Source organism: Tachypleus tridentatus, chromosome 7, assembly GCF_004210375.1.
Source record: "Tachypleus tridentatus isolate NWPU-2018 chromosome 7, ASM421037v1, whole genome shotgun sequence".
NCBI classification, from domain to species: domain Eukaryota; kingdom Metazoa; phylum Arthropoda; class Merostomata; order Xiphosura; family Limulidae; genus Tachypleus; species Tachypleus tridentatus.
The window spans coordinates 115767429-115793859 of NC_134831.1; the positions used below are offsets into that span (position 1 = coordinate 115767429).

General features: G+C 37.2%; 1 protein-coding gene across 1 annotated transcript in view; it reads left to right on the plus strand.

Moving 5' to 3' along the window:
• The first annotated feature begins 11648 nt into the window (after nucleotides 1-11648).
• Nucleotides 11649-26431, plus strand: part of LOC143256446 (alpha-crystallin B chain-like) — a 41572-nt gene continuing 26789 nt past the window's right edge. Inside the window, exon 1 of the mRNA XM_076513690.1 lies at nucleotides 11649-11746. Coding sequence (XP_076369805.1) covers nucleotides 11664-11746 — 83 coding nt within the window. The 5' untranslated portion in view covers nucleotides 11649-11663. The remainder of the gene's footprint in view (nucleotides 11747-26431) is intronic.

Sequence of the window (26431 nt, forward strand, 5' to 3'; positions counted from 1 at the left end):
CTTACCAAATCCATTCCTATCTAATATAAAAATTGTTCTTAGTTTCACTGTCTTACCAAATCCATTCTAATCTAATCCAAAGAAATGTTCTTTGTTTCACTATCTTACCAAATCCATTCCTATCTAATCTCAAGAAATGTTAGTTTCACTATATTACCAAATCCATCCCTATCTAATCTAAAGAAATGTTAGTTTCACTATATTACCAAATCCATTCCTATCTAATCTGAAGAAATGTTCTTAGTTTCACTATCTTACAAAATCCATTCCTATCTAATCCAAAGAAAATTTGTTAGTTTCACTATCTTACCAAATCCATTCTTATCTAATATAAAGAAATGTTTTTAGTTTCACTATCTTACCAAATCCATTCCTATCTAATCTAAAGCGTTTCTAATGTTTACATTTCAGTTACATGATATATTGTACTTAGCTTGGACCCTTTTATTTCTTTTTAGTATGGACTGTCGATAAGGGTGAAATCTGGCCAGTCATGGCAAGCTGGTTATGATGCTCGACTCGTAATTTGAGAATCGTTTGTGAAAGAGTTGGCAATGGGTGGTGATGACTTTCCTCTACTCTTATTTCAGGTCATCCCATAAGCAATGTCCGAAAATTTAATAAAGTGCATCATCATTTCTGTCTTTGTAGAAGGTTTTAATGATTAAAATATGTAGTAGAACGTGTATAAAAATGCTCAAACAAATAACAGAAACTAACCAAACTCCACTTTTTTAGATCATAAATCAAATAAACCCTTATGATGGTGAATGTGTCTGAGGAACACATTAGGTATATAATTAGGTAATAGTGCAGCAGAAAGTACGTGAAACATTCAAGGTGTTTATGGTGCGACGTATTTCAATAAAAGAAATGTCGAAGGTGGTTTAAGAAGTTCAGATCAAGTGACTACAGCTTAAGTGATGCTCCACGTTCAGGTTGTTGTTTGGTTGGTTGATTTAGTGTTTTATGGCACAAAGCAGCTAGGCTATCTGCGCCAAACATCTGGTAAAAATTATAAAAGTAAATTCAGTAAAATTCATAAAAGAAAATTAAGGTAAAACAAAACAAAGTTTAAAAAACATAAATAACATAAAACGAATGTTTACATCTAGTCTACAGCAGTAAGAGAAAAACTACAGTAATTCAAGTTGTAAAGGACTTTCTATAGCATAACTGTAATTATCATAACTCTCCAGAAAGACTAACAGGTAAGTTTAGAAACCACTGTTAGTCACCTGAAGTTGGCCTCTCCAGTCCTGGTTTCGAGTTACTTCATGTTACAGTCATTTCTAATTTCAAACTGAACTAGATGAACTGTGAGTTTTAAAAGGGAACTACAATAAAAAAGTGTAAAGTATATATTAAAAAACTTAAATGACATTAAAAAGATTAATGGTCTTTAAAAACCTAAAAACACCACCAAGGTGGACAGTGTCACCATCACCAATAACAATGTCTAACGTTATGGACAAACCTTGGGACAGAACATGCTTAAAATGGTGCCGTTGTTGAGAGTCATAACGACGACATGACAGTAAAATGTGGCTTATTGTGATCTGAGTGTTACACAGACAACACACTGGTGCATCAGTTCCAGATAAAAGTAAACCATGAGTTAAAAACTGTGACCTGTTATAACTGTCTAGTTATAACAACTTCCTCCTACCGATCCTTACGGAAGCTAGACAGCCAAAGTCCAATATAGAGTTTTATTTGGAAAAGCTTGTTTTCGCGTTGCTCACTCCAAGTCTACTGCCAGCTGGCACAGAGCCGAGCCTTGAATACAGGACCATAGTCCATGTATGGAACAGGCACAGTTGTGATAGTGTCAGAGCAGATAGACTTAGATGCCGTGTCATAAAAGCTCGTTCCCACGAATACAAACGTGGCCCAGTATCCAGAAAAACTGGATAGAAGTAGATGTTAAAGAGAAATGGGCCAGACAGTTTTGAATATCGGTGAGAACAGGGTGTGAACCAAGGTGAAGCGATTCCAGGGCCAATATAGAACTAAGCGAGTCAGTATAAATAGTGCAGTTTGAGTACTGCTTAGCTTCTACGTGCTCCAGAGCAAGAGAAATGGCGTACAGTTCAGCAGTGAACGCTGAAGCTGCAGAGGGGAGTCTGCGCGCAACCATCGAACCACGAAAAACTATGGCAGAGCCCACACGGTCACCTGATTTCGAACCATCTGTATAAATAGGAATTGAAGGATGGTTCGAAAGATGTTCAGCATATAATAGACAGAATTTCCAATCGGGAGTGTCTGCTTTTCTCAGATGATTCAAATTAAGGTCACATATGAGGATGGTAATAAACCATAGTGGGATGGGCTGACCAGTGGATACAGCAATGTCATCCAAGGACAGACCCAATTCATCCAACTGTTCCTGGATACGAAGGCCATCTGTTATGAAAAAGCATGGCTCACTGAAGAAGGAAACCTCAGGTGGGATGCTGTGGTAAAGAACGAAGTTTCGAAGCATATAGTAAAGACAGTTGGAAATGGTGAAGGTGTAAGGAAGGTTCATGAGACTCTATGTATAAACTCTGAACTGGGGAAGTGCAGAAAGCCCCACTGCAGAGCCGAAGTCCTTGATGATGAATAGTGTCTAGCATCTTTAAGGCCGATGGTCTGGCAGAGCCATAGACCAGTGATCCATAGTCGAGTTTCGATCAAATAAGAGGACGATTAGCATAGAACATCGATCTGCTCCCCAAGTGGTGGAAGAGAGGACACTGGGGATGTTTAGTGCTCTTGTACATTTAACCAGTAGCTGCTTGATGTGTGGTATAAAGGTTAGCTTACAGTCGAAGATAAGCCCCAAGAACTTTGTCTCAAGGACCACTGGTAGCACAACTTCACCGATATGATGTTCAGAATCAGGATGGATATCTCTGTTGGCGGCAAAAGTGCATGAAAACGGTTTTGGAGAGAGAAAAGTTAAAGCCGTTTGCTATGGACAACTTCAGTAAATGATTGAGGGCAGTCTGTAATTGCCGTTCAATATACCTCATGTTCGACGACTGACATGAGATGTGAAAGTCGTCGACATAAGCCCGTTTACAACAGTGAGAGTGAGTTGTTCAGTGATGGCATTAATTTGTATACTGAAAAGTGTGACACTCAAAACACATTCCTGAAGGACTACAAGTTCCTGTATAAAAGAACGGGAAGTGTCGAATCCACACGAACTCGGAATCTCTTGTCCATTAAAAAACTTTAATAAAGATGGGCAAATGGCCACGTAACCCAGATTTAGAGAAAGGTAGGACAATAGCCTAGCGCCAGGCATCAGGAAAAACACTCTCCAGCCAGATCCAGTTAAAAATAATCAGAGAAGCAGGAGATAGATGGCGCAGCATGTCAAAGTATATAACATCAGGTCCAACTGGTGTACTGCCAGACTGATGAAGGGCCAATTTGAGTTCCACCAGTGTAAAGGGACAATTATAGTCATAGAGACAATCAGATCGAAATGAAAGAGGTGATCGATCTGCCCGAGTCTTGATGGCCAAGAACGTGGAAGAAGAAGCAGAAGTGCTGGATACTCGGCAAAAGCTGTCACCTAGAGTACCGGCGATGCTCCAGGTATCAGCTACTTCCTGGCCATCAAAGAGCAAGATCGAGAGGGGGACAGAATTATATTGCCCACTGACCTTTCGAATCTTGTCCCATATTACTTTAAACTGGTGGTAGAAGAGATGCTGGTTGTGAACTTAATCCAAGATTCCTTCTGTCTTTGACGTCTTACCCATCGAGCATGTGCACGGGCCCGATGGAAAGTCATGCAGTTCGAGAGTGTGGGATATCTACGGAAAATATTCCAGGCTCGTTTTTGAGCCTTCCATGCCATGTGGCAGGCAGAATTCCACCATGGACAAGGATATAGTGGAAAACGTGTTGAGGTTTTAGGAATACATTGAGCAGCTGTTTGTATAATACAGTCAGTTACTGCTGCCACACAGTCGTCTATTGATGGCTTACAGACAATGGCAGAATCAAGTTCTTCGAGAGTAGTGAAAGAGAGCCAGTTTGCCTGATCCACCTTCCACCGGGTCACATGGGTTGGGTGGCATCGACCATAACCAGTCTCTCTCAAGATTATAAGAAAATGATCACTGCCTTGTGTATTATTATCAACCCTCCATGAAAAATGGGAAAATAATGAAGGGGAGCAAACCGAGAGATCAACAGTGGTAAAGGATTGACTAGGTACATGGAAATAAGTAGAAGAATCAGTATTGAAAAGAGAAAGGTTGTGATCAGAGGGCATACGCCCTACAGAGCAACCAATCCTACCAATACCAGCACTTCCCAGAGGGATGAAGTCCATTAAAGACCCCTAGGATGAAAAAAGGAGACGGCAACTGTTCAATGACAGCATCAAGGTCTGATTGATCATATACCTCACAAGGTGACAGATAGAGAGAACAACCAGTGATGGTATGACCCAAGGAAACATGGATGGCTATGGCCTCCAAGGGTGTGTCGAGTGGCAAAGACAGGGTGGGCACATGCTGATAAACCAACAGTGCCACCCATCCAAACATTCATCCACCACACAGCCTGTCATTTCTGTATAAAGAAAACCATCAAAAGGTGACTGTATCGACAGATTTCAGAAATGTTTCCTGTAAGAAAGACATACAGGATGGTAGGAAGCAATCAGTGTTTTGATGTTATCCAGATTAAAACCCCTTCCAACAGCAAAGACCTGTTCAATCGACCCAGGGCAGAATACATGGAAATCGGTTGAACAGGTTTAACGACGGGTAGGCGAAGTGGCTGGAGAACTCTTCTGTGAACGAATGATTGTTTTGCATCTTGAGGTGAAAGAAGAAGATGAATCCGAGGAAATGCCTGTACCTGGAACCAAAGGATGTGGATCTTGGGGTTTGTTGGAAAGTATATAAGGGACAGAGATATATGTTTGAAGTTTATTCATCACCTTTTTAACAACAAAGGTCAAAAGACTTTTCATTTATTTGGAGAACGATTCTTGTAGATCACAGAGATTTGTTGCACGCCCATTGTAGGTGTGGAACGGGTGCAGAAGCGACTCATCAACCTTTTGAGATGGAGGACAAAGGCTTTTCGAGTCTCAGAATAAGTGATGTTACGAATCGTTCTCAAACGCTACACCTCTTTTTCTTCCAACCGTTTAGGGCAAGAACGAAAGTAGGATGGGCGAGAGTCATTGTAATTGATGCAATGAGGATCAGTTTCACACTCATAGGCATCATGGTACATGCCACTGCAACGAGCACACATCAAGAAACCACAACATAACGTCTTCGAGTGACTGAACTGCTAAATATGGAAATATGGGAGAGGGTTTGGAATGTATGGCCATACTCTGCAATTAAGGTAACCTGCCTAAAGATTGTGGAAGGCGGACGTGGTGACGGAAATGTGAGAATGAGGACATTGGTCGGCGCCAGAATTCCATTTTTGCGGGTTTGTTTCGTTTTGTTTTTTTATTTCGCACAAAGCTACTCGAGAGCTATCTGTGCTAGCCGTCCCTAATTTACCACCCACCGCCAACTCTTGGGCTACTCTTTTACCAACGAATAATGGGATTGACCGTCACATTATAACGCCCCCACGGCTGAAAGGGCAAGCATGTTTGGCGCGACAGGGATGCGAACCCGCGACCCTCAGATTAGAGTAGCACGCCTTAACACGCTTGGCCATGCCGGGCCAATCTTTGCGAGTGGAGATACACCTCACTCCAGAAACTCCTTGGGTGGAGAAACCAACGAGAATCTCCGACTCTGAAATGTTCTTCAAATCTCTCTCAACAATAACTCCTCGTGATGAATTCAAAGTAGCATGAGGTGTAACCTCAATAGATATATCCTCAATAGCCTATGAATGCAAGAGGAGTTCACTGTGTTGAGATGTGGATGTTTCCACCAATACGTCACCAGATCGAAGCTTCTTTACTGAATTTGGAGAGCCAACAAGTCCCTCTAGTTCATTCTGAATAAAAAAGGGAGACATTGCCTTAAAGGTGTGTCTGAAAGTGAATGCAATATAAAAGTGAGGTTCAACAGGTGGTACAGATGGTGAGGATTGCTGCTCAGAATCTTCAAGACGTGGTCGTTCACCTATAGACTGTTTTTTCACTATTTTATTAAGATTTTTAAATGGAGTATCCATAATAAAGAGAAGGAAATTTCGGTGCCCACTGACCCCACCTACTATGGAACCCTACGAGGGGATACACTACAATGTCAAACAAGAACACTGCAGCAATGCCAGGGTTTCGTGAGCACTATACCCAAAGACCAGCATCAGGCACAATGTCCACAACACCTGTTGAGAACATCCAACACCGGTACTTGGCTTACCCTAGCCCAAGTGAACCAACCGATTGACCCAAGGGGGCAACCGTCTACGGGAATTCAAGGCCAAAGTGTTAGGGTTGGTCCCCTCAACCACCAGGATCCTCTCCTACCCTTCATGGGTCACCACACACGGCAAACACGTGGGTGGATGTTTAGATCCAAGAGGAGGTAAACTGAAAGAACAGAACCTTCCCTGGGAGGTCCCCTCACCACGTACAAGAATTTACACCGAAGGGGGTTCAGGCCGTCCTGTTGAGTTTAATGATGACTTGCTGCTGGCTGCATTTGATAAAGATTGTGTTGTAACAGTTGAAGAACTAACACAGAAGTTTAATTCAACCCATTCAACAGTTCACCGTCATTTGCAACAGCTTGAAATGGTGTTCCCATGATTTGATAGAAGCCAACCTTAGAGTACGATTGTTCATTTCTCTGCACTCTCCTGAACGTAACTCACCATTTTGGACTGGTTAGTGACTGGAGATGAAAATCTGATATTTTATAAAAATGTTAAACGCCATAGACAATGATGGCTCAATGGACCTCTACTCTAGGAAAGTCTTGTTAAGCGTTTGGTGGGCTATTGTTGGTGTAATCCATTTTGAGTTGCTGCCACTCAATGTAATAATTACATCAGACTTCTACTGCCAACAGTTAGAGTGCTTGAATGTTGCACTGAAAGAAAAGAGGCCTGCTTTGATCAACCGTAAAGGTGTTGTGTTACACCTAAATCATGCACGGCCCCATACAACAAGGATCACATCTGCAAAGATTGAAGTGCTAGACTGGGAAAAACTTCCACATCCTCCTTATTCTCCAGACCTTGTTCCATCTGATTATCATCTGTTCTAAAGTTGGCAGAACTATTTTGATGGAAAAGAGCTTGGAACACATGAATATGTAAAAACTGCCCTCTCTACATTCTTTTCCTCCAAACCCCAAGAATTCTACAGAAGTGACATTCAGAAGCTTGTGAATCGTTAGCAGGAAGTAATTAATTGGAATATGCATTATTGATTAAATAACATTCAAAGCATTTGAAATCCTTTCTCTTTTTCTGAACCTAAAATCGAACATTACATAAGGGATTATACTTTTAAATTAGGGACGGCTCGTGCATATGACCCTCGTGTAGCTTTGCGCGAAATTCAAAACAACAAAACATACAGTAAACTAATTCATTGAAACTTTCGCATTTTGACCAACAAACGAATTACTTAAAAAGTGCACCTTCGATCACAATAATCTAATTAAACCATCTTTATTACTTACGTTGTAAAGAAATGCAAATCACTGGTAATATATCGTTCTCTTGTAAAATAATAACTAATAAATACTTTATTTCCGATCCATTAACAACGGTAACTTTATTTCCACATATAAAGTGTTTGACGTGTTCTTCCTCTTCTAAAGTTATGTCAAAACTATTGTTAGAATTTTTAAAGGTATAATTTAAACGTCAAAAGCCAGAATAATATTAAGAAACCAATCAATATGCCTTTTTTTTTTACATATCCCTCATAACGTGTCAGTTGCGTTTCAAAATCCTGTAATAAAAAGCAACGTTTCAGACCTATATTTTGTCTTCCACAAGTCACTACCCAATGAATTTTTCATTCAGGAGAAGATCAATCAGTTAGGCTGAACAGTGAAAGACAAAAGATTATATGAAACACATACACTATAATACTTCAGAAGTTAAAAATGTTGAGAGAAGGAAACATGTGCAGTTAACTTGTTTTTATAACAACTATTAAAACAAAAATTAACATGCTTATGGTATCCTATACCATTCACACAATGTTATCTAGGTCTTGGTCTTTTTATCAAAACAAAACATTATATTGCATAAAAATATATTCTAGTACATACTGTGTAACTTACACTGTGGCTAATGTATATAATGGAAGAATAAATAATACAAAAAAATGTCTTGATAACTTCTGGAAACTTTAAATAAGTGCTCATAAAATTGGTCCACATTTTCACGAAGAATTAGTCTGAACTGTGAAAAGTCAAGTTAAAATGAACAGTAATTTTATTTTTTACATTTAAAATTTTTAAATTTTAACAAAGTTTAAAAGATTTAGTGATTGTGTTCGTGAGGATAACTTCACGGTCACGTTAGCATATAGTAGGATCATATACAACAATTCTTGTCATTGTGGGCATGACAACGAAAACGTTTAAATCTAATAAAAACTCGCCAAAATAGAATAAATAATATTGTAATGTTAACTTGTGCACACTAAACATCTTAACTGGAAAATAAGTAAGTGTTAAATAGTTGTTAGACTTAATATTCAATTTGAACCAAACCTGTTAATATGTTCATCCCTGTCACACCAAACATGTTCGCCCTTTCAGCTGTGGGGGCATTATAATGTGACAGTCAATCCAACTATTCGTTGGTAAAAGAGTAGCCCAAGAGTTGGCGGTGGGTGGTGACGACTAGCTGCCTTCCCTCTAGTTTTACACTGCTAAATTAGGGACAGCTAGCGCAGATAGCCCTCGTGTAGCTTTGCGTGAAATTCTTACCAAACCAAACCTGTTAATACGTTCAGTTTACTTATTTAATAGTCCCAACCATAAAGAGCAACATAACTCTTAATATATTATTATATTTATAAATTGTTTTACTTTCTCAATTTGTTCCCTTGATGCTCCAGGATATATTTTAGCAGTTTATTTTCTAATGATAAATATAATTATTCTAAGTTTGTTCAAAGAGTTCCAAGAATTGGTCTTTAGAATTATTGTCACAATGATATTGTGAATATGTAATCAGTTATTCAACAAATTGCCTAGCAAACCAAAGTTTGAACTTTATCTTTTACATGACTAACTGAAATTAATATCATTTGGTGGATGAAAAGAAATCAGTGTTTTTACAATTAACGTTTCCATAACTTCCTTATTTGTAAACTTTAATATAAACATTTGTTTGTTTGTTTGTTTGTTTGTTTTGGAATTTCGCACAAAGCTACTCGAGGGCTATCTGTGCTAGCCGTTCCTAATTTAGCAGTGTAAGACTAGAGGGAAGGCAGCTAGTCATCACCACCCACCGCCAACTCTTGGGCTACTCTTTTACCAACGAATAGTGGGATTGACCGTCACATTATAACGCCCTCACGGCTGGGAGGGCGAGCGTGTTTGGCGCGAACCCGCGACCCTCAGATTACGAAGCGCACGCCTTAACGCGCTAGGCCATGCCAGGCCCCATTGATATAAACATAGACAATACTTGAAAAAAAAACTAATGTTATCCATGCTTCATGTAATCTCTCGCCAGTGGCACATGGTATGACTGCGGACTCACATCGCTTAAAATCGGGTTTCGATACCAGTGATAGGCAGAGCACAGATAGCCTAATATGTAGCTTTGTATTTAATATCAATCAAACTTTATGCAGTATAATTTATCAGTTGAGTGCTGCCATCTCTTGATTACAAACGTAATTTCAGATTTATAATTTTGGTTTTTATATTAACAGTAGAAAAAATAAAGTTTGTGTGCATGTGTTCACGGACAGTTTAAATGTGATAATAATTTGCTTATTCACATTTTGTCGATTATCACATTAGGCGGGTTTATGAAATAATAGAAAGCGAACAAACTAGTGAAGAAAATATTTCGACTTAAGTCTAATTTTTAAAACCCAAAATCTTCACAGAACCTAATTTAGAGGCACAACCAGAAATATTTCTCGTCAACTCTAAATAACGTCGAGGGATATTTAAGAATTTATTTAAATTAATAGGAAGCTATTTGCAAAACTCCAATTCAGGACATAAATTAAAGAATAAATCATTATTCTAACAAAATCAAAATGTATCAAACATTTGTGTAGCTTTGTGCTAACAATAACCTATCTGTGCTGTACACCCCACAGGTATCGAAACCCGTTTTCTTTAGTGTTATAAATAAGCCTTCATACTTATTGCTGAGTCACTGGGTAGAATTTCCTACTTCCTAGTATAGAATCACAACTTACCTCTTTAGAGAAAGCTTGATAACTAATTAAATACTATTTGTTAAAGGTTTAAAATAAATATTAGTTGTGTTTTATTTCTTTTCATCCGCCCTGAGATATTACACAAGTTTCTCAAAACAATAAGTGAAAAGGACTAATTTTTGTAAGACAACGAACTGATCGTTTATTTAAACCTAAACGAAAAATATAGTTGAAACTGGTGAATATATTTCAACGTTCAGTCTAAACAATAAAAAAAAAAAATTATTTATTCCTTTAAGAATTCTGTAAGACTGGACACAGTATATTTTAGACCGTGTTAAATGTACAATGCTAACTTAAATTTCCATAACTTCACGGTTGGTGGATAAAACAACTGGATATAAAACACTCATTGACGGCTAGCTCTTACTGATTAGAAGCAACTCTATCTTTGTTTCACTAAACTTATTTATAACGTATCTCTCGAATTTACAAGAAAATCTAACTTTAGAACTTTCTACGCCTTTCAAGATTAACTTCATACGCCCTCTACATTACAACTTAAAAACTATCGGTTACAACAATATTAGTAACAAGACTTTAAAAATTTAATTTTGGAGAAATAATCACATAAAAAGAGTTCATAAAAAGAACTTTGAAAACCTAATTTAGAAATGATGAATTAGGATTAAGCGAGAATCAAAGACACGGCCATTCTATCCGACTAACGATCGAAATCGCCTAAAAATTTTGTAAACAGACGCCTTTCGCCGGTTCCATGTATATGAAAGATGATGTACTGGTATATTCTGAAGCGGTTTTTCACGTACGCTTCAACCATAAGACACGATGTATCAGCCTCCTAGGAATACGTCTTAGCGAAAGACCGTGAAGACATTTTTTTTTTAATTTGCCTTGTGCTGTTAACACAAATGTAAATATTTACCTTTTAGACCATGAACATCACATTAAGCACAGGAAACCATGTACATTTTTCAATTTTAGTCTCCATGCGCTCTAACCCTGCACGTGTTTTGTGTGTGCGCGTATGCGCGCGTGCTGTATTTTTAATTTAAATGCCTGTGCATACAGCGACTAATCACATTGAATAATAGAGGAACTTCGTCTTTTATCTGAATTGATATATTAGTTGTAAATACCAGTAACTAAGTAGTTACGTCGGTGACTGAGAAGTTAGTAAGATATTCAAAGTGGATAAATGTGGTTGTTTATCGAGAGGTGGCTAATTAGTAAAGAAAACGTTATTCCGTGAGAGTTAATACATCTGTAAGCTAATCAGTATGTTAGCCAGCATTTAGTATCGTTTTGTGGACTAGACGTAACATTATATATGCAAAAACGGCTCGTTTGGGTTGAGAAAATATTTTACATAGAAGAGCGAACAACGTTTCGACCTTCTTCGGTCATCGTCAGGTAACATTATTTTTATCAAATTATCCAAAGGAGCCTGACCAATGACAGAACACGTTACAGTTGTTAAGTTAAATCATGTACATACAGAAACACATTAAACATGCTTTGTAGATTGTACACACGAGTGTGGCGGAAAACAAATATTTACATATTATTTAAACCTGAACATTTTATAAACTTAAAAAAACAACTAATGATGACTACATACTTAAACGAATTATTAGACTATTAAACTTTTTTATTATAATATTTTATTAGTTGCTTATAACACCTTATTTTCATTCAGTAGCGGAATCGCTGGACTCGAAATTATGAATAATTATTATCTTAGCGTTATTGTGATTGGCCGTCTTCTCACCCTATAGCGAAATTGTAAATAATGTGTTTTATATAAAATTAACTTGCCTTTTTTAACAAAAAAATAATAAAATCCATGATAAATCTATACCAGTTGTTCAGTATTTCGATACAGTAATAACTCACTGGCGCAATTTCAACATTTTGTAAAACATCACTTGTCTTCGTTTCCTTTAGTACTGAACTAACTCGGACACAATGTACGTGTCTGTTTTCACTTACGCCACCTGTGTTATATTCCTTCCACCTTGTACCTGCTTTATGCATGTGTATGTTACTGGTACGGTTCGTCGTGCGACTTTCGCGTCTTACAAAATGTGCTTTTCTGCATTTTGTCGAACGTCACAATTTCTATTCCGCATGCGTAAAATCTGTATTTTTTTTAATTAAGTGCCAATCTTGTCATATGTGTATATAAATATATTTTGTCCATTTTGAAGTATTTCTCTAATTTCTATTTAGAACATTTTTCACAAAAACAATCTAAATTAAAAACGTACTTTTTATATGCCTTTCGATTTCATAAAATAAGAAAATACTTTAAAAAATGATTGAGATAACCTAGTTGCTTTGCACCAATAAACACCAAACAGCCAACCAAAAAACGATTCTGTACGTTATACGTATAGTTTAACTTTTCAAACAACCTGGCGTAAGTGAAACTTATAGTATATGATACCTTTTGTTTTATTTGTTATTAAGCTCAAAACTATACAATGATCTGTGTGTGCTCTGCTCAATGACGGTATCGAAACAGTTTTTAGCGCTATAGATTCTACGATTTACAGTTAAGCCACCGCAAGGCTATGAATTTTGTTTGTTTTTTGAATTTCTCGCAAAGCTACACGAGAGCTATCTGTGCTAGTCGTCCCTAATTTAGCAGTGTAAGATTAGAGGGAAGGCAGCTAGTCATCACCACTCACAGCCAACTCTTGGGCTACTCTTTTACCAACGAATAGTGGGATTGACCGTAACATTATAACGCCCCCACGGCTGAAAGGGCGAGCATGTTTGGTGCGACGGGATTCGAACCTGCGACCGTCAGATTACGAGTCGAACGTCTTAACCACCTGGCCGTGCCGGGCCATGGCTTGGAATGTGTGTTTAATATTGCAGCAGAAGGGTAAGCTGTGTTTTAAGTGTTAAAATTTAGTTGTTTGCTAAAGAGAGCTGCAAACAAAGATAAAGATGCTAGATCTAGAAAGTTCTAAATTATTAAAATTACGGATTTTCCAAATATTTTAAAAATTTAGTTCATTAATTTAATCCTGAGATACCTAGAAAATCCCTAATGATTTAATAATTTAGGAATTGAATTTGGAACAATTAGAGTGCATAATAAATGAATAATCAGTACATGAAAATTCAATAACAATACAGTGGTGTATTCAGTACTTCTTCAGTGAACTCTGTTTATCTACCAAGGCGTGTACTAGTACTATTAGCGACGAATTTGTGTTGAAACGTTGTTTGTGAATTTTAGCGCGTATAAGAGGCTTGGGAAGGTTTAGCCTCCTGAAATAAACTGACCTCATAGGGCATTATTCTCACCAACTTAAAAATATTACAGTTTATGTGCAGAGAGAGAGCAATGGGTGTATACGTGACCTGATTCTTCTCAACTGTAAAACCACTCACCCACACGTGACAGGTTAGCAAACCCATCAAAAGACTAATATGCCGACTCGGAACTAAAACAACTGTCAAAGCCTTTAGCACAAACGTTATATAATTAATTAACTGTTACGTGGACTGAACTTCTAATTAATTTTACTAAATAATCAAAAGAACCCGCCCAACGATGAAACTCGTCACAACAATATGGACAGAAGAATGCGAGGTGAAGTCCATCTAGTTTGATATATTCGTGCTTAAAACACGTCAACACAATAAATGTGATTTTAAAATATCAATGTCCCATCTGTGCACAGTTTTCCCTTATACAGGTAGGTACAAGAAAGAGAACCCTTCAGGATGAAATCGAAATCCTTCTAATACGATATGTTTCTAGTGAAAATTTCAGGAGATAATAAAATACAGGCCCGTCATTGCCAAATGGTTAGGGGCCGCTCGACTGGTAATCTGAGGATCGCGGGTTCGAATCCCCATCACACTAAAAATGATCTTTCTTTCAGCCGTGGGGGCGTTATAATGTGATGGTCAATCCCACTATTCGTTGGTAAAATAGTAGCCCAAGAGTTGGCGGAAGGTGGTGATGAGTAGCTGCCTTCCCTCTTGTCTTACACTTCTAAATTAGGGACGGGTAGCGCAGATAGCTCTCGCAACTTTGCGCGAATTTAAAAAAGTCATTAAAATATATCTCATTTATTAAAGCAATAAAATAAGAAGTTTTCTAATTATACTTAAGTTTCATTCATTACTACTGGGAACGAGAGTATACAAAATGAAACAACTCTTTTGTGTATACGTGCTAAAGCGTAACGAAATGATATGAAACCAATAAAACAAAGAAAACGTTTTCTAAATCATTATATAATTACATCTTGTTTTCTTATTGTAAGAAACCAGAGGGTTCGAGGTAAAATCTTTCTGTTTTGGTTTGTATGTGTTGTATAGGAAAGAGACATTAAATCATAAGCAAAACATACAACGTGGCTACTTTATAACTTTCATAGCTACGAGCGTAATAGCGGAAAGAAAGTTTTGTTGTTGTTGTTTTTTTTAATTTTGCGCAATGCTGATAGAGGGCTACCTGCGCTAATCGTCCCCAGTTTAGCAGTGTAAGACTAGAGGGAAGGGAGCTAGTCATCACCACCCTCCGCCAACTCTTGGGCTACTCTTTTACCAACGAATAATGGGATTGACCAACATTATAACGCCCCCACGGCTAAAAGTGCAAGCATGTTTGGTGTGACGGGAATTCGAACCCGCCAATCTCGGATTACGAGTCGAGCACCTTAAGCACCTGGCCGTGCCGGGCTTCGGAAAGAACGTATAGTTAGTAGAAGTAGTGTAATGTGGAAAACAAGCGGATATTGTCAAACGTGTTACATTATTCCAGCTAAGGACACAGGGTAAACTTATAAACTTTCTATAGCATTGCTGTAACCCTGCGAGTCATATATGGTGTTCACTGTTGATACAAAGCTGCGTTGAACATGTTAAATCCATATATTTACAACTGTGGCCAAAATAAACATTTCTATAGTGGAAAATGGGAATTATATAAACAATTTAGATTAGGCTTAGTATAGTCATGCCTTTGTCATGTCCAAACATCATTACCAACTACAAGGGCAGTTTTACTTTCTTCACCACTGGTGTGTTATATTCCAATTATTATTTTATTCTTACTGATTGTCATAAGTAGCCACCTTCTCACATCAGGCTGAAGACAGCAAAAGGTGGTAAAGTTGTTGGGGTTTGTGGGCTGGAGAATCCGCGTCTGCTATTCTTTCTCAGTGTGAAACTGAGTTTAAACTGGTAAGACCGTGTATCTCCAATGAAATTAGGGTCTCACTGCTGCCAGTACCTGAAAAATCAAAGCACATTACACAGCTACCCATCTCATGGTATGAACCTAAGCGATACGTCGGTTTTGTTGCTGCAGTAAGTTTAGAGGCTTATAACGACAAAAACTGGGTTTCAACACCCGTGATGGGCACAGCATAGATAGCCCAGTTGTGTTGCTCTGCGTCTAACAACAAACGAACCTTTTGCTAACGTTTAAAAATAAATAAAAAGAATATTCATATTTTAAGTTACTAAAAACCTTACGCGCTAGGCCATGCCGGGCCTCGGTTAAACAGCGTAAAATCTTATTATTGTTTTTTCCCATCATGCATCAAGTAAACCTAGTGAAACGTTGTAAACAAAGTAAAGAAAAATTATACGCTGTAAAAGCGATAAAAACAGGTGTGAAATTCTACAATTTTTTAATGATATTTAATTAATAATATTCGGTAGAATTATAATCGAGTAGTAACAGGTTTTCTTGTACTGTTGACTGTTAAATAACACACTAAGGAGTAACTGTTATTATGTATTGTCTGAATACAATTAAACGGTGAATAGCATTCGATAGGCCTAAAATTTCTGATGAACTGCGTAAGTTGCAATGTTTTTGGTTTGCTTTTAACAAATTAAGGTAATTCTGGGGAAAATACTTGCAGCTTACGCGATTTTTTTTCACTACTTGTTTTCAATAATTATTCAACTTTTAGTATTAAACCGTTAACTTTTAAATTGTTACAATGGTTATATAGATGGCGCTTGAAAAAAATGTTCCGTCTTTCAACATGAATCTCAACTGATGAATTAAATACTGTACGAAAGTCATTGTGAAACTTGTAAGAGACATAAAAGATAAATATGAATTAATATTCTTATTTTAATCCTCAAATGAACAAATTACGAGGAATGTGTAAAAAATTAACATCATTTTACACGATTATTTATCACAAATTTTAGGCCTATCGCTTTCCAAAGCTTAGCCTTGTTTCGGTCTGAAAACTTAACTTTTACGGATCCAGGACGATGTATCATATCCAACATTTCTGACTCTCACTTTAAAACAAACTAACTTTTGACGTGTTTCTATTCATAAATACAAAGTTTTGCAAAAGTTTGGTACTTTGTTGCAAAAACTTGGCGTTACTTTAATAAAACGTAAGATGCATACTTTGTAGAAAAATGTAACTATAAGACTTGAATACAGTAATTAAATTAAGTAGACCACCAAAATTTCTCTAATCTTCATAAATATTCAAGTTTGTTGTTTTTTAGCGATGTTTCAACTGTAGGTTAAAACTCTAAGTTTTCTTTATAAGAACTGAATCTTCAGATTTTTTGTTCCGTGTTTAGACAAATTTTTTTCATATAAATGTCTTATATTTTCCAATCATTTTTAATATCTTTAATCTCTTGTATTCGCCTGAAAATGTTTTATAATTCTTTAAACAAACATTTCCTTCTAATGAGACTTATGCAACAAAGTACCGAATTTTTTACAACGTGTTATTTCTCATCTTAAAAAATACAAGCTATAATTACCTACCTAATTAGATTTTCACTTTGAAACAAACCAACCTAAAACTGCAGGCAAAGGAAATTTCGAGATAACTTTAACAAATATTAATAACGAAATAAATAAAATGGTAGACTACATAAAAAACATCTGGGTGAGACATTGTCCTTTTTTCCAAAAACATGGCGAGACTTTGTCCGTATATAAACTTTTACAGCTACTGGTAATGTTTTACTTTTATATTGGATAGTCAATAATACATTGTATTCTCTCTATACTATAATTCATACATGAAATGCCTTAAATTAAATATGAATCTACTGCTATATAAGAACTCCAAGCAATTTTCATTGAAAACATACATCGTTTTGGTACAATACTTGTTTGATTTGTTGTATACAATATGTAACTACATCCTTAATAATACACTTCTTTACATACAAAACTTATTAGGTAGAAACGAAACGTGTACTCAATATCAATCGCATTCAAACCCCGAGTTTTCAGAATAAAGCTATAATAGAAGTATAACATATGTAACCGTCGAAACAAGAGACATGCAGAGCGTCCAAAGCGTTACTAACTAGAGACACAATAAATAATTCTAACGTTAGCAAGGCTCAGTGTTCTAAATAATTTAGCGCCAAACGCTTTTAAAATGTATTGAGAGTACACGTATGGCAACCTGCTTCGTTACTAATCAAGAGAGATGACAATTCAGAAACGAGCCATTGTGCAAAATTAGTTTTGACATTATACAACTTCCTGCTCATTATATTTTGTTACGTCTAGAGTTTCAATTTTCTCACCTTTTTATAATAAATTGTGTTTAGACCAAGTTATTGTTGTCTTTGTGGATGACTTTCACGCGCTTCGTTAACTTGGCTGTATTAGTATAGACCTCGTCACGCTCTTACGTTAATGATCACGAGCACCATAAATCTGTTCATTTATTGCCGTATCATCACGAGATTATTGTAGAGGGTTCGCTAATCAACTTGTAAACTTTCTTTTAAAAACTGCTTCAAAAACATAAAAAAACTTTTGTCCAAAATTAGAAATAATACGAGATTTTTAAGGTTATGTTAAAGACACGAAGTTGTTTTTGTAACGATTCTGTCGAGTTGATGTTAAATCCTGAAACCGATAATGTTTATATATTTAAGACATTGTTGCTATACTTTGCGAAATACGAACAATACAAGTGATTCGCAAGCTCTTAATTTCTTAAAAACTGCTACGTCATTCTTTTATTACAAATACCTCGTAACTATTTAGCTGCAACATTTTAAACCAGTTGATTAACTTTGATTTAAAAAACGTGCTAAGAAGATGGGAACATTTTCTACTGTGGTGTGTAGTAACGATTTGATATATTTGAAAAAGTGGTGAACTCCCGCCCTCCCCGTGAAAATCACGCTTGTAGTTAGAAATAATGAAACCATGTTACTAGGCGACAATTTTGCAGTCTAAATAAAAAATCAAATATTACATTATTGTTCGTTCAATTTACCCTTTTTTCGCTTCTTATCTTTCATTTGTCTCCTGATTCTGCTATACTGATATTATTTTTGAAATTATTATGAAAATTGGCACAGACGTTAATTGAATTTTGCGGTAATTACTCGAAGTTTACCTGCACTAGATGTCCCTAATTTAGAAAAAATAGACTAGACCAGGCAACACTACCCACCGACAACGCTTGGTATACTTTAATCGAATAGTGGGGTTGATCGGTCAATATATCGTTCCCAAGGCTGAAAGGTCGAACACGTTTCGCAATGATATGCGAATCCATGACTTGCAAAATAAGCGTCCTAACCACCAAGCTACTAGGCCCTTGCAACAACTAAATGTTACACTCGATAAGAGAAGGAAGACATCTACAACTCTGTTGTTGTTGTTAACAGAATAACTGTTCTTTTCTATAATTGGGTAGGTAAGTCTTCTTATTTATTACGCCTCCTGGTGGCTCAGCGATACATCTGGGGTGTCGTTACACTGAAAATCGAATCTCAATACCCTCTGTTGTCAGAACACAGATAACCCATAGCATAGCATTGAACGTAATAGCAAACAAATAAAACAAATTTACTCATTATAGGTGGAGCTATTTAGGAAATGCAAACATTTATATTTAGACTCATTATAACATTCTCTGCTGCATTCCTTCTGAGAAAACGGCCTTTCTCTGTTTCAGGTAAATCGTGACGATCTTCCAGAAACACTAGCTACTTCTTATATTGTTTGTGACAAGTGCTGTAGCGCACCTTCCAGAAACACTAGCTACTTCTTATATTGTTTGTGACAAGTGCTGTAGCGCACCTTCCAGAAACACTAGCTACTTCTTATATTGTTTGTGACAAGTGCTGTAGCGCACCTTCCAGAAACACTAGCTACTTCTTATATTGTTTGTGACAAGTGCTGTAGCGCACCTTCCAGACACACTAGCTACTTCTTATATTGTTTGTGACAAGTGCTGTAGCGCATTTTCTCCCATACGTAGCTTGTGACGACTCTATAAAATATGTATACTGTGTCGTATAAAGAGAAGAGTACGTTATATTTACATGATTTTTAATTTAGAAATATGCAAGTCAGTCACATGACATCCATAACTGGTATAAAGTCATGGCGTAGTGGAATGTACAAGAACTACATTTAGGCCTTCTTTGGTGGTGTGACAGCACTGCAAATTGATTGCTTTTGGGAAAGGGGTTTCACAGTCTTTTACAACGAAAACATTCATTCAACCAGATCGTAAAGATGTCTAGATCGGTATGTTACGTACTATCATTTATCTTGGATGAGTCTCTGATTTATTATGTTACGTATTGTGATTTCAAATAGTAGGAAATTTTAATTTTAATTTAGAAATTAATTAAATATCAAATGTACGATATTTACCAACAAGATTGATACACACTATTTTCTTTCTTAACACAAATATATTTTAATATACAAACAACAATACTATTTATAGTAACGGTTATTACAAATAATGATTAATATATAAGAGTTTTGCAAACTTACAAACAAGACTAAGTCTTCTATTTGGTCTGGAACTTAATATTTTATCGATGGTTCACAAATGAGCGAATTAACTCTATGTTCACACAGAGGTACACTTCACACGTGAGCTTTTATCGCTGAAGTTAAACAATGTCTTCGTAGAAATACTAATGTTCAAAGTTAATACACTGAAGTTAAACGGTTTGTAATGTTCGAAGTCTCTAAACGTTGCTGGTCAAATATCTGTAGTTTTCTGATTAATAAGCGTTCATCACAGTTATAGCTTCCGAGGGTTATAATATGCTAACTGTAGCAAACCAACAATATAAACTGTCTCTCCGTATGTTGCGATGGCTACCCTTTGCAGTCATTAGGCGAGGTTCTCGAAAGTTCAGTTGGCAATAATACTGGTAGTCACTTGTATTTTACATACATACACAGTACATTGTTTATTCTTACACTCGAGAATCTTCTAAACATTTAGGGAACAAAGCAGAACTTTCACAATACACATTTAACACAATAAGTTACACGCATTTCTAAATATATATTAAACTGAAATAAACATAGATATTAAAATAAATATATAACTGTGAATTTGTTACGAATAATTCAGAATTTCATTTGTACTTAATGGTTTCGAAAAACCAAAAAAATATGAATCAACCTGGGATTTCCAAATCCACATATAAAGAGACCTACAATAAATCATATTCCAGGCAATGTAAGTAAAATGCGCTTCTTGTAATACGTAAGAATCCACAAACATGAAAGTCAGTAGCATAATTTAATCAAAAAGGATCTCCCTCTGAAAACGAGACCAATAAGATGTGGGTTCACCAAGATAAGATTTCCTGTTATGCCTCCTGGTCCAAAAAAGATTTCGGTATTTGCTTTGATAACTTATGCCAGTTGAAATATTCATAATTTCTAGCAGTAAGTTGTAAAAAAGAAAAGAAAAAAGAACAATTGCTAACAAAGCCTTATTGGTGAACTGGAACTTCAAATTTCACAGTGGCGTCATGTCATCATACTGCAATGGAACTCTTGCTTATATAATACTGGAAAAACTTTTTATTATGTGATTTGCAACCCCCACCTTTGCGAAATGTTTATCCTGTGTGCATATAGATTTGCAATAGGGGTCACAATTTTCCCGTTTCGCCTTCGTTTCCTGTCACTGAGAGCTTTATTTTCTCTATTCTCAGGGTGTAGGTATGATGTAATGAATACACTGGTGCCATCTATAATAATACTGTCTGTACTTCGCAGGGTGTGGATGGGTCTTCACCGAAATAGGTATGGAGGTTCATTAGGTCCATGGACACACCAATTTTCAATTTTGCATTTTACGGCTTTTTTTAAACTACTACTTACCCCCTGATGATTGATCTTCGCCAAATTCAGCATGAGGGTTTCTTGGGTCCATGAGGAGATACATTCAAATTTACAGTTTCACATTTTGTGCTTTGCTGTTTTTATGGGTGTATTGGTTGCTTTTTGTTCTTTTAATTATTGTTTGTTTTGAATTTCGCGCAAAGCTAGACGAGGGCTGTCTGCGCTAGCCGTCCCTAATTTAGCAGTGTAAGACTAGAGGGAAGGCAGCTAGTCATCACCACCCACCGTCAACTCTTGGGCTACTCTTTTACCAACGAATATTTGGATTGAACGTCACATTATAACGCCCTCACGGTTGAAAGGGCGAACATGTTTGATGTGACGGGAATTCGAACCCGCGACTGTCGAATTGCAAGTCAAGTGCCTTAGCCACCTGGCCCTGCCGGACCCTTTTAATTATATATATAAAGGTAACGAATAGTGGGATTGACCGTACATTATAACGCCCCACGGCTAGGAAGACGAGCATGTTTGGTGCGACCGGGATTCGAACCCGCGACCCTCGGATTACGAGTCGAACGCCTTAACACGCTTGGCCATGCCGGGCCATTAGATGAAGAGACGTAATCAAGGCTGCAAAGGTAGTTGTTCATTTTAGGCATCATGGAATATGTTTTGAAATATTTATTCCAGTTCTGAGTGGTTTTTTCTTTCTTTCTGGGAGAAGTAAGGGTAATGTTCTATTATGTAGGTAGACGTCAAGTGTTGGAGATTAGGGATCGTTGAATAAGTTTTATTAGTTTAGTCACTTACAGTCACGACAGAAAGTGTTCGTACCCCTTCGTTGTGAGTAGTTTTTTCTCATAACGTAAAAAGCATCGCGAGTAGGATAATGAAAGTATAGTATATTATAAATATTATACTAATACACATCTACATAAAGTTTTATGTATATTGAACGACAAACAAACTGTTTATAAACAAATAACCAAACACAGGAGGGGCAGAAAGTGTTCGTGCGTCCACTTTAATGGTCAGTTGTGTAGCCTTTCAGGTGAATTACTTGGTGAAATCTCTTCTCACAGCCCTTCATGATCGTTTGACAGAACTCGACTGGTATTTTCTTCCATTCTTCTTTACAGAAGGCCTCCAACTCTTGCAAGTTTTTCGAATGACGCTGATGAACCCTGGTCTTCAACTCATGCCAAACGTTTTCAATTGGGTTGAGACCGGGTGGCTGCGATGGCCACTCCAGAACGCTTATATGATTCCTCTGCAACCAGGATTGCACATATTTTGATGTGTGCCTAGATTCATTGTCGTGCTGGAAGATCCAACGACGCCCAAGCCGCAAGTTCCGAGCATTATTCTTGATATAAGTGTCTAATATATCAACATACTCTTCTTTTTACATGATTCCGTTGACGCGGTGAAGACTGCCTACACCAGAAAAGCTGAAGGAATCTCATAGCATGATCGAGCCACCTCCGTGTTTAACTGTAGGGACAGTGTTCTCTGGAGGATTTCGTTCCTCCTTCTTACGGAAAATATTGCGAACATCATTGTGGCCGAAAAGCTCGATTTTATTCTCGTCTGACCAAAGAATACTCTTCCAATAGGTAAAGGGTTTATCTACATGCTTTCTTGCTTACCTCAATCGTGCTTCTAAATGAACAGGCTTTAAATATGGAGTTCTACGAGGACGGCATGCTTTGAACCCAGAAGAACGTAACATGTTCGTAACTGTAGAGGTGCTTACTTCTACCCCAGTTTTCCTTACCAGTTTCTGTATGTCATTACGTGTTAAACGATGGTTCCTACCAACTCCTCTGAGAACCTTCCTGTTGGTTCTCTCTGGAAGTTTGGTGGAGCGTCCGGAACGAGGGAGGTTAGCAGTTGATCCTGTAAGCTTAAACTTGGCAATTATGCTTTAAACAGTAGATTTCGGCACATTAAGTTGTGTAGCAATACCGGAAAGAGACACACGAAACTTGTATTTTACAATAGTTCGGTTTTTTTAAATCACTGGACAGTTGTTTCCTGTTCGCCATGATGACCAAGCAGATAATGACGGAGACGGTCCTAAATTGCCGGAAGTACATTTTTTGCTGGCTAAATTCCAATAATTATGAACCAAGTGTCTAGTTCTAGAATGGTATAATGTAGTTTATTCGCCAAACTAAACAACATTTTTACGGGAATATCAGTTTTTTCACACGTTTTGAAATGTACGAACACTTTCTGCTCCTCCTATGTTTGGTTATTTGTTTATAAACAGTTTATTCATCGTTTAATTTAGATAACAATTTATGCAGATGTGTGTTAGTATAATATTTATAATATACTATACGTCTATTAGCCTAATCGTGATACTTTTTAAGTTATGAGTAAACAAATACTCGGGACGCAGGGGTACGAACACTTTCTGTCGTAACTGTAAGTAGATTTATATCCATCTGGCTTTAAGACCACAAGATCATCCATCTTCAGCATTTAATATTCTGTTTTAAGCTGAAGAAAAAAACAAATTCAAAAATATGTTGAGGGAAAATATCACCTGCCTCTTCGAAATGTTCTTTACCTTTTCTATTCTGCTCGGCCTGGCATGGCCTAGCGCGTAAGGCGTGCGACTCGTAATCCGAGGGTCGCGGGTTCGCGCCCGCGTCGTGCCAAAACATTCTCGCCTCCCAGCCGTGGGGGCGTTATAATGTGACGGTCAATCCCACTATTCGTTGGTACAAGAGTAGCCCAAGAGTTGGCGGTGGGTGGTAATGACTAGCTGCCTTCCCTCTAGTCTTACACTGCTAAATTAGGGACGGCTAGCACAGATAGCCCTCGAGTAGCTTTGTGCGAAATTCCAAAAAACCAAACCAAACCAAACTATTCTGCTCCGATGACTTTACTACAGTTCATCTCTGCTACACAATGTGACTCATTCCTGTGGAACTTTACTAGTCGTAACTGAAAACATGCTCGACTCTCTCATGTCAGAAGGATCTCCCAGCTGTCCAGATGGCAGCACTGTGCACTACAGTGACGAATGAGTCACTGGAGTAAACAAACAAAAGAAAGATTTTGTATGAAATATGCTTTTACTTGGACAAATGAATAAACAGTAAAAATAAATTAAGTTAAAAAGTACATTTTTCTCTCTCTTCCTTTATATCTTACTTTAAAAAAAGTCAAATTCTCAGCTTTTTATGGAATTTTACTGAACATTTGTTATATATTAATCTATATCACTAGAAAATAATAAATCCGAAGTGCTAAATATCTTAAGCTACATAGATTCAAATACAAAGTATGCGTGTAAACTAAACCTAAACCAAGCTACCTCCAAAAGACCTCTTCACCAGATTACTAATACTTCTACTTAACCACAAGCTGGCACAATGTGTTTAGTAATAATCTAAATTAATTGTACCAGATACCACGACATAACCATAAGCTGGCACAATGTGCATGGTAAGAATGTAAACTCTGTCTATCCGCTTCACAGGACGCTGGACAGCCAATCTGTTCCTTGGTTTTCAAATCCCATCCACGCAGGTGAAATTGACTTTTCATACATCTAGAATCGTTTGTACTTTTCCTGGGGTACAAACCGTTAGAATGGGAGTCCACCTTTAAACGTAGGCTACTGTATCATTCATTGTATAATGTCTCCTCAGTCCAGAAGACCACACCTACTTCTGTACAATTCTTTTCTAGTTTTACACTCACATGGCAACAGAAAACGCCATCAAGCAAGGTTTTCAGTTTATCATTAGGGAACAAAATACTAAGACTCTGACATTTTTTTTGGACAGTAATGTCCCACTTGCCCTCCCACCTTTTTACCCAAGCCAATGACCACTCATGTACCAAAGTTAGCAGATTCTGTCTACTTGAAGGTACAAGAACACGAATCAGATGTACAGGTTTTGGAATTTGTCTAAAATGTTTTCTCAACAAATGCTTTACGTTTTTTTTTCTCTAGAACTATGACGATTTTTCACTAATTATTTGGGGTAAAGAGAGTTGTAACTGTGTAAGAATAAAACAAGAATATACAACGTCGTAGTTTACTGAATTTACCAAGAGACTTAACATCTTGGATTAGTCCTAGTAAATCTCTAGATGTGCTCCTTTTAGACACGTTTATGATGTAGATTAGGAGAAGGCCTTTTTAGTGTTTGTTATTGACTTCTACCACTTCTGCCAGGAACTGTTTATAGTTTGGTTTGGTTTGAATTTCGCGCAAAGCTACACGAGGGCTGTGTGCGCTAGCCGTCCCTAATTTATCAGTGTAAGACTAGATGGAAGGCAGTTAGTCATCATCACCCACCGCCAACTCTTGGGCTATTATTTTAACAACGAATAGTGGGATTGATCGTCATATTATAACGTCCTCATGGCAAGCATGTGTGGTGTGACGGGGATTCGAACCCATGACCCTCGGATTACTGGTAGAGCGCCTTAACCACATGGCCATGCTGGGCCTACTGTTTACATTGAACCATCGATATCTGAAAATGTAAATATGTAAGACACGTCTAAGTGATTGATACTTAAGGTTCAAACTAAGAGAAAATAACGTGTAAATAGGTAAGAAATAAGTAAACTTGTGAGTTAGGAGTAAGTAAGATTGTAACGAAGTAAGGTTTGCCTGTAATAATGTAAGTAGAAAGTGACCGATGAAGAAGGTTTGTAATTGTGATTTAAGTAAACTTTAAAATAGTTAAGAAGTAAAAGGTAAGGAGAGTTGTAACTGTGTAAGAATAAAACAAGAATATACAACGTCGTAGTTTACTGAATTTTGCGCAAAGCTGCACGAGGGCTAATTGCACAAGTGGTCCCTTAATTTGAAATTCTACACTAGAGGGATAACAGTTGTGTTTGTTGGTTGGTTAGTTGTTTTCTTATAGCAAAGCTACATCGAGTTATCTGCTGAGCCCACCGAGGGGAATCGAACCCCTGATTTTAGAGTTGTAAATCCGTAGACTTACCGC